General features: G+C 41.9%; 1 protein-coding gene across 1 annotated transcript in view; it reads right to left on the bottom strand.

The window, feature by feature from the left end:
- The window catches only part of PKM (pyruvate kinase, muscle), a 16,995-nt gene extending 8,805 nt beyond the window's left edge, over positions 1 to 8,190 (bottom strand). The window contains exons 1-4 of the mRNA XM_006888396.1: positions 8,102 to 8,190; positions 5,997 to 6,163; positions 5,464 to 5,555; positions 3 to 132 (exon numbers count right to left, since the gene is read on the bottom strand). Of these exons, the coding sequence (XP_006888458.1) occupies positions 3 to 132; positions 5,464 to 5,555; positions 5,997 to 6,150 (376 nt within the window). The 5' untranslated portion in view covers positions 6,151 to 6,163; positions 8,102 to 8,190. The remainder of the gene's footprint in view (positions 1 to 2; positions 133 to 5,463; positions 5,556 to 5,996; positions 6,164 to 8,101) is intronic.
- Positions 8,191 to 9,886: the final 1,696 nt, after the last annotated feature.

Genomic DNA, 9,886 nt, shown 5'->3' with positions numbered 1-9,886 from the left:
GCCTTTGATGAGCCCAGTTCGAATCTCAGGTCCCTTAGTGTCCAGGGCCACAGCCACTGGCCGGTAGAGAATGGGGTCAGAAGCAAAGCTTTCTGTAGCTGTGCGTACATTCTTGATGGTCTCTGCATGGTACTAGGAGGAAAGGGAGAAAAACAAATCACACACGCATTCAAGTCTAGCTTCTGTCCCACTGTCCCAGAGATAGGAAAGGCCAGTGGATGTTCTAGATCTTCATGGTATGTGACACCAAACACTGAGCATTCCCTATGTGCTTATTTCAACCTCCTGTCACTGACATAACTCAAGGACTTTTGAGAATAGTCTCCAAAACCACAGACAGGAAGATACGTCTCTTTTCCACAGACTACATAAAATACGTTAGCAAATACAGCAGACAGCTGGGGTACAAAGTCTAGGGTTGTTCTGTGCTGATAGTATCAGTCTGGCAATCAATGCCAGGTTCTATTAACAGTAATCCCAAAGGTTTTTTTTTTCCTTCTTTCCCTTGATTACAGCTTCAGTTTGATCTCAGTTATTTACTTAAGCTAACAGTGATCCAAGCTAAATAACTCATTTTAATGTTGTGTAAACTTCGTTTTCACAATTGCTTTCTATTGCTAGATTAGTGAGGAAAGTGGTGTGGATGTAGGGGAAGGCGGTAATGAGTTTCTGAGCTAACTATGCTTTGCTTTTCTCTCATATAGATAATTCTAGCTTCAATCTCCTCTCTGATGTCTACTCTCAGAAGATGGGTAGTTTCCTCCAGTAATAACTGATAACCTAAGAAACTCAATGGAGGGTTCTATACATTGGGGTAGACTTGCTGAGTTTCTGAATAAACATAAGTGAACAACTAGAGATGAAAGAGAGATGCCTAAGAACCTGAAGATCACCCAGGAACAGAAGAGACAAGGACCTTCCTCCAGAGTTGACAGAGAAAGAGCCTCCCTAGATCTTCACCCTGATCTCAGACTCCCAAACTGTGAGAAAATACACTTTTATTTGTTAAAGGAACCTATTTGTGGTACTTGCTATTAGTCTATTTATATTTTCTATCACTGAATACTTATCTTTTCTGTTGTATACAGGGTTGCTATGAATCAGAACCAACTTAAGCAGTACACAACACTATCTCTTAACCAGGATTCTCTTTTACAAATATTTTTCCCTTAAAAAAAAAATAAATAAAATACAGCCCTGTTTTAAGTTATACTTTTTTCATTTTTTAAAGTTTTATTCTGATTTATTTACAAAGTTTGAATACATTGTTTTTCACAAAAGATCCTTCCCATTTCCTTCATCCCACCTCCCACTGAATTGTGCAACTCTATGATTAAAACCTTACCCCCCCATCCTTACCCCTCTATTTCCACCCTCCTCCCAACCTTGGATCCTCATATTCATTCTACAATAATGGTTTTATTGTTACATTTTAAATTTTTTTCTCTTTCGCTCTTTCAGGTTATGGGTTTCTCCCTAACTTTTAAAAATAAATATTTATTTTCAGACTCTTGTTTTCAAAGTAGTGCATATGTCTGTAAGTCTTCCTTATTACTTTCTTGGAACTTGTTAATTACTAACAAAATTATTCATAGAACATTATTGGTATAATTCTATTTAATGAGCAAGATTTTTCCCCCTGAGGGTAATATTTTTATTTTTTTAAAATTCATTTTAGTGAACAGAGATTTTGGATTTCCATTCCTTCATTGTTGCACTTTTCTCCCTCCCCCCAGTTTGCTCTTCTCTTTGAAAAGCAAAAGAAAAATTATTTCATTGGTATACAACAATCCCCCCTCCCCAGTATGCTCCACTATGCAACCTTTATTCTGGACTCTTGTCATAATACCCAATCAAGTATTGCTTTTTAAATGGTTCTCTTCCTCATCTGTTTCAATGCAGTATACATAATTTATTCAATCTTTCTCAGTCTCACCCCAATCCTGATGTCAGGATCATTCTATGACAGTGGCACTATGCAGTGTTTGTCCTTTTGTGACTGAGATACTTCACTCAGCATAATGTCCTCCAGGGTCACCCATTTTGAATAATATTGCATGAGTTCCTTGTTTTTCAATGCAGCATAATATGCCATTGTGTGAATAAACCACAGCTTCTCTATCCATTCATTCATTGATGTGGGGTTTATATCTTTTTATAAACAGGCGTTTTGGTATCAAGTATGCAATATCATGTATTACATACATCAATTAGACCACTAGCATTTTTAATTGAAATTTCCTATCTTATTGTTGGGTACACTTCTGTGATGTATCTCAAAGTCTTCTACCACAGCTGCAGGGTGCTCTGGCAGCTTAATGCACAAGGAGTTACATACACTGCTAACCTATGCGCAAGGTGATTTCAATCAGCAGCTGCTCCTGGGGAGAAAGATGGGAAATCTGCCCCCATTGGATTTTGTCTCTAAAAACCCGCTGAAGGGTCTGTCAGGTATGCGTCAGTTCAAATCGCAACAGTGAGCTGCTATGACCACAACTATGGTGTGGTTTTTTTTTGGTTGGCATGTGACCAGGTGGTAAAGAGTCCTGTCAGTCAATGCTATCTTCTTGTAAAAGTTCTAAATTGAGTTTGTTTAAAAGTTGCAATTTCTGGTGCAACCACTATGGAAGGCAATATTGTACATTCTCAAAAAGTTGGAAATAGAAATACTGTTTGATCCATCAATTCCACTACTGGGGAATATACCGTACAGAAATCAGAACATGCCCTCCCCCCCACCCAGCAGACATATGCACACGAATGTTTATTGCAGCTTTGTTCACAATAGCAAAGGGTTAGAAACAAGCCAAGTGCCCATCGATGAATGGATAGAGAAGTGGTGGTATATTCACACAATGCCAATATTATGCAGGAACTCATGAAATATACAAAATGGGTGACCCTGAAGGACATCATGCTGAATGAAATATCTCAGTCACAAAAGGACAAATACTGCATAGTGCACTGTTATAAAACAGGACTGACATGGGGTTGGGGAGAAATGGAAAGAAAAAGAGGGTGGATATATAATGTACACAGCATTGAAACAAACAAGAACTGTATAAAAGGAATATATGATTAGGTATTATTGGCATGACCTAAGTCCAGAATAAGAGCTGCATAGTGAAGTGAACTTTGGGGTTAGGGGAAACCTGTATAACAGTGAAAGGATTTTTTTCCAAAGAGAAAAACAAACTGGCGGGGAGAGGGGACAGGGAGGGAAATGTGCAACAATGAATGAATGGAAATCCAAGTTCCCTAGAAACTTTCCCTTAAATCTGATTTTTAAAAAGTTGCAGTTTCTGGTCAACATGGCATTCTAGAACTTATATGCCCAGCAAGAACACACCTTGTCCACATGAACTTTCCATGTGGGGTGACAGAGACATAGATCCAAAGAGTTGCCATTCTTTTGTCAGAGGGAAAGAGGAAATAATGTCAATATTCTGTTCAAAAGAATGTCTAAACCAGTTAAGAGGTGGGTGAAAATATCCCAAGGCTTTGTCAAAGGTGCAGAAGAGCTCTGACTACTATGAGGTCAATGGAAACAGCTTACTTTACAATTTCAGGCGAGTTTCTAAAAGCCTTAAGCCCAGGGACAATATCATTCTGATCTAAACCCTCAGAATAAACCCACAAGAGACTTCTGGGAGTTGGTGGGGGGCGGTAGGGAAGGCTGAGGGGGATCCAAGTTCTAACTTGAGAAAAGAGCTCAAACACAGATTTTGAAAACCAAAAACCCCTGAGCCAGCAGCAGCTAGTTGGCAGGGTTAGCAGCCATCACTGACCGCTGCCGTTTCAGAAGAGGGTGGTGTTATTTTACCGGATTGAAGGGACCATAAAGCCTACTTAAAGGTCAACTGCTAAAGTCTATTTCTGCGCCTTCCTCTGCCCTCAGGACACTCTAAAATCGTGAACGGGTCTTTACTGCTGTCTTTAGTGCTCTCTCTGGGCAAAGATTGCAAACCTTCCTGGGACTCCTGCTGATGACCCTGTGCCCCTGGCTTTTGGAAAATGTCAAGGGACATGTCTTAACCTGCCCACACTGTCTGTTGAGCACGGTCCCTCTACACTTGGGTCAGGCCTCCATGACATTTGGGGCCAGCTGCCGGCCAGACTATAGGCCATTTATGGAACATGGGTTAGAGCACCCATGATGAAGAGTCTCATGTTTCCAGAAAGGAAGAATTTGCCTCTTGGATTGCATTTCCTGAGACTTTAATTTTAGTCTAATTCTAACATCGGCTTCCAAATGTCAGAGGGCAATTCCATCCCAATGGTCTTCCCAGGTTAGCCTTTTCTTTACTCTGAACTACAAATGCAGAAAAGGGGAAAATCTGTCTTCTTCGTCTACCCAAACCAGTAAAAGATCCTGTGGCCCGAAGGTTGTTAAATGGCACTGCCACCAGGGGAGGCTTCCACCTCAGAATGGGTTGATTCTAAACGTATCAACAGACCAGGATTAAGAGTCATTTCAACTGTTGCCATTTTGGACTCTAGAATAAAGGCTTCAGTGCCAGCATCGCTATAGATTGCTGGGGAAGAATGCTGACCAGTTTCATTTTCATGTACCAAAAACCATGGTAGGAGATAGGCTAGGAATTTATATATTAGAATCTAGATAAAGAAGTTTTTGCCAGGAAGTTGAAACAGCCTCACAAATGACTGTCTAGCAGGTTTTCAGAGGTTACTCAATTGTATGGGAGGACACTATACATCTTTCTCCCTTGGAATTGCTAGTGGATTCAAACCACTAAGAGAAGTGCCACCTTTGGGTGAACAGCCCAATTATATGATAATAGATATTACAAAATAATATAGTAATTATATAATAATAGACCACACCACCGGAGAGACCTAGGTAAATGTTGTGTATGAGTGAGTCATGACTGATCCACAGCTGACCCTCCCAGCAGGTTTTCAGAGGCAGTACCACATAGGAGATTCCCTATCTTTCTCCCAAGGAGAAACTGGTAGGTTTGATCTGCGTGCCTTCAGGTAGTCAGTGCACCTCCTAACCACCAGAGCTCACTCCCTATGCAAACAATTAATATAAAATTGGGATTTATATAAGACATGAAAAGCTCAACCTCAACCAAAATGTCAGACTGAACTCACCAGTGGCTCCTTTGGGACAAGAAGTGGAGATGTGCCATGAAGATTTCTAACAAACCATACAAAGTTTTTCTCTATCACACATCTGAGCATCTACCTGACAATACCTAACAATAATAAATACACCAGAAAGTTTGTGTACATTTGATGTAATTTATATAGACCTTAGTGCTAGTCCTTATCTTGAGCCTGGTCTAAGTATCTTGGGTCTAAAGTGGGTCAAGATGTCCCCTGTGTTCAACACTCAGATCCAGGTTGCTATGGTAACATTATGGCTAAGTGAATAATGCCCCTTCCCCCATTTCTCTAAGAGCTATCCCACTGGCCAAACGGCTCAGCTGGGCTCACCTCATGACTTCCGTGAGAGAAGTTCATACGAGCCACATTCATTCCAGACTTAATCATTTCCTTCAACATTTCCACTGACCGGGAAGCTGGGCCTATTAAAATGAAAGGAGGGAAAAAAAGTTTTAAAGGTGCCAAGTAGTCACTGTTCAGTGTGAGACTATGCCTAGTTTATTTAAACACTCCTCCCTTGTCTTCCCTGAGATAGTATAAAGGTTTTTCAAAAGCACACAGATGGTTTTTATAGGGTTATAAAATAATCCTACTTTCCCTTGAAAGCTCTGGTTCCCTTCAAATCAGGAAGGTGTTTAGGTAAGGCTTTTCTTTGTTCACCTGAAGCCCAGATACTTTAGATTGTCTCCATCTGAGACCACAGAATATACAAATTCTTTATCACAACTTCCTATTACCTGAGCTCCCATAAGAATCTGTGAGCACCTCAGCCAGACTAAGGTTTGCTACACTTGTTTAGCATTTCCAGGAAAAGAACAGCCATATGACGCACTTGTATAATGGAAGAGGGGAAACCGACTCACCAATGGTACAGATGATGCCAGTGTTCCGGGCTGTAATGGGTGCAGAGTCGATATCCAGGCGGCACATGTGCTCCAGGAACGTGTCAGCCATGGCTGCGTGCAGCTGCTGGGTCTGAATGAAGGCAGAGCCCACTTCACTGTGTTGCTTCGACATGGCTTCTGTGGTTCTAGGTGCAGGAGAATGAAAATGATCAGTCTGATAAGTCCAGGGGTTTATATACTGTTGGGCCATAAGAATCTGTCTCCTGATTACACATTAACTTGATAAGCTCACTTAGTGCATGAACCAGAAGGAACCGGTCACGCTCTGATTATGTGGATGTTACTTGCACAGGGCAAAAGGTTCACATGCCCATGTGGGAATGAAAAGGACCTTAAAGAATAAGTGCCAACTCTCATCCAATGCATGTCTTCATAGATAGGTACCTGCTGTAGAAAGGCATCTCTAACCCTAGACAGTCATCTCCCTTGTCTGCTGTAGACAACATTTACATATACTAAAGAGACCTTCTGAAAATGAAGCTATAACCAATCTTCCAGTATCATCAACAATTAACCCCTAGTTAAACACAATGGTAAGTCTAAATCTTTGTATAATGGCTCATCATCGCTCTTGAAACCAAAACTGGGTACCATTGGAGTCCCTGGAATTTCATGCTTTGGCCCAAATGAGGCTGATCTCAGCAGATTAACAGGTATCAAAAACCAGTCCCTCAACAGGAAACAAAGTCTATCCAGAACCCCGAAGCCACGTCTTTCAGCGTAAGATGTATACTGAAAACACCTGGTTTGGGTCAGGCAGAACAGCAAATAAATTTGCACATAACCAAAGAAAAGGGTGGCACTTGGTCTGGCCTTAAAAATACACTATCAGGATAGTTTCAAGGTGACGAAATTAAAGCTACTTTTCATACACATTCCCTAAATGGCTTTCTGATGCACCATCCCAGTTCCTTTTGTAAGTTGGACAAGTTACAATCCCAGGAGCAAAGAGTGCTAGTTCCAGATAATTAACCAGCACAGGTCACAATCTTTTGACACCTGACCTGACCTTTGCTTTACTTTATTACTGACTTAAAAGTAAACTCATTCTGCCAGTTACAGTTAGTTAGCAGAGTTGCTATTTTAAAAAGCATCAAGTAAAAATGAACTGGAAAATGCTTGACTGCCTCTTATTCTAGGAGGCTGTCCCTTTCCTCAAGTCCTCACACAACTGCTATTTCTTCTATGATCCCCTCAGCCTATGCGCTTCAGCAGAGGCTCTGGAGCAAGCTCCCTTGATCTGAGCCTCACCTCCTCCTCAATGTCATAACCTCCAGTGAAGGAATCCATTGTAGAGATCACTTATTCTCCTCTATCCCTGACTTTGCGGCCTGCAGAGCTGGAGGGAAGCTTGAGGAAAACTTGAGTCATGAATTCCATAATGCAGCCACCGCACAAGGGTCTGCCAGAAGCCCCAGGGGCTCGATACCAGTGATGAGCACCCAACCTGTTGGCTGCTGAAAATCAAAGGCTAAAAGTCCTCAACTACAGAATCTAAAACTGCAACAATGAGGAAAGACGACACTGGTTCACTATTCTGTATGACAAATTCACGAATGGACATCGAGGGTCATTTCCTAAGGTGAGCCTGCCACTACAATGAGTAGGTCAGTCCTCTCCTCCATGGCCTACTTGGTTTTATATCTCCTTGTATGAAGTACTTGAAGACATTCTAGTGTTTACTGAGTGGCCTTTCAGTCTAACTTAATGCCTCTTTGTCAAAATCGAAAGCTTTACCTCCACTTGCCGTTCCTTAGTCTAAAGAGCTTCTTAACTACTGACCCAGCCAGCATCCATTAAAGACATGGTGGAACAGGACAGCATGGCTTCTGAGTGAGACTGACTGTGGAAGGAGCATTACCAAACGGGTGGTACCAGGAGGCCCACAAAGGCCTTCCTTTGGGCAATGAAGGGAAATCATTATCCAGTCCCAGGACTGTATTGTGAAAAAGTAAGGTCTAAACAAATGGGTTGGAGACAAATTCCACCTCGCTCTCTCAGACCTGAGACAGTAGGGTCTCCCTGCAACGATTCCACCGGGGCCCCTGATGAGCAGGCCGTACCTTTTGTTCTCTGGTCTTGTGCCTTCGGTGACATAATGCTCTTTTTTAGGCTCAGGGTGGCTCTTTGGCCCCACCTGCAAAGACCGCTCGGTGCTGAGATAGGTTTGCCCTGAAGAGCTGCACAGGATTAAGGTAAAAGCTGAGTATAAACGAAAGCTCTTTGGAGTAACAGAGAAATTACTGTAACCAGGTATCCAGGTGCCTTTGACTCCAATTAACAGGGACTCTGCAGGACAGTAGAGCTGGCCCCATTTCCTAGGCTGTAGCCAACCTCGCAAGTACTGCTTCCCTCCCAAGGGTCCTTTAAACTCATGACATATTAATGACTTATTCTTTTTAAGAACTGAGTCCTCTACTACCCTTTTTTTGGGGAGAGGAGGCAAACATAAAGAGACTGAAAAGAATACATACCAAAATATTAACAGCATGGTATCTGGGTGATAGGATTACAGTAAATTTTGCCCTCTCTAATTAAATTTATTGACATGAGTTTTTTTTTAAAAAGGAAAAAAACCCTCACTCCAGGTCTGCCATTGAGTCAGAACTGACTCAGGGCTGACCCTCCAGCAAGTTTTCAGAGACTGTACATCATATGGGAAGATTGCCCATTTTTCTTCTCAAAGAGCAGCTGGTGGATGTGAACCATGTGACTCTGGGATGGCAGCACTATTCTTTACCCATTAGGCCATCAGAGAGAGGCCCCTTATGAAAGTGGTGTTTTTCACAAGCATCCTATAGGCTTGTTGAGAGGAATTAAATGAAATCTGAAAGCTTTCAGCTCTCTATTGTAAGTCCACTCACTGCTCTATGTAGCTCCAGAACAATCTGCTTCAATGTGACAGAGATAGATTTTGCATCCCAGGCCATAAATTACAAATGCATCACACAACAGTCTCACTGGTGGGAGGATCACACCTGGATACATTCAAAACCTCAAAGAGGGGGGAAGCAACAACAAAAACCCCCAACACCATGAAACTTTACTATGGTCCACAGGCCAATCCTATGTATAATTCGTTGTTACTCGGCCAAATCCAGCAAACCTCTTTGTCTAGTCTGTCCTCATGCTTTTACAATAACATCTTTGTGACAAAGGAATTTTGGTACAGGTCTGCCCTCAGGCCTCAGGAGATGCCATCAGCTGATCTAGTTCTACATCGCCTCAAACCAACCCTATTTCACCATCGTGAATTAAATCTGAAGCCTATAAGCTCTAACCTCTTACTCATCGTATTAAACACACAAGTGACAAATGAAAATTTTGTCTGATATTTTAGTGGATTTACAAAAATAAATAAATAAATAAATATTTTTTTTTCTTCAAAAAAGCTTGCCTGTCTGTCCAGATTCCTAGGAGATGCCTCATATCTCAGCCTGCCCCCACCAGACCAGAGGCCTGGTGCTTCATTCTCAGGTATTTACTCTTCCCTCAGGTTCTCTGGAACCTCCTAGTAACTAACAAGAGTTGTCTCTGCTGCCCTGCCCCTAGCATGAGCCTCACCTACTGCTGGGGGCCGAGCCGCTTGTTCTACCTAGCTGAAGCCATTTTGTAATTCTCTAAGAATATGTTTGGACATGTTGCCCCTCCCTGGGAGGATAGGTTTCAGTTTACTGGGACCACCCTGCTAAATTTCTGTTCACCAAATAACTTTCAGCTTACTGGAAACATGTTAGTCTCCCCCATTGCGTACTTCTCCCCCCATATATAATCTGTGAATGCTTTCAATAAAATGAAGACTTGATCGGAGATTTCGACTTGTCTTTCTGCTTTTGTGCCTCCTGTCC

Source organism: Elephantulus edwardii, unplaced genomic scaffold (assembly GCF_000299155.1).
Source record: "Elephantulus edwardii isolate Elephantulus edwardi_28Jun2011 unplaced genomic scaffold, EleEdw1.0 scaffold00066, whole genome shotgun sequence".
NCBI classification, from domain to species: Eukaryota; Metazoa; Chordata; class Mammalia; order Macroscelidea; family Macroscelididae; genus Elephantulus; species Elephantulus edwardii.
Note: the sequence above shows the minus strand (reverse complement) of the source record. Positions and strands in the feature narration are given on the sequence as shown.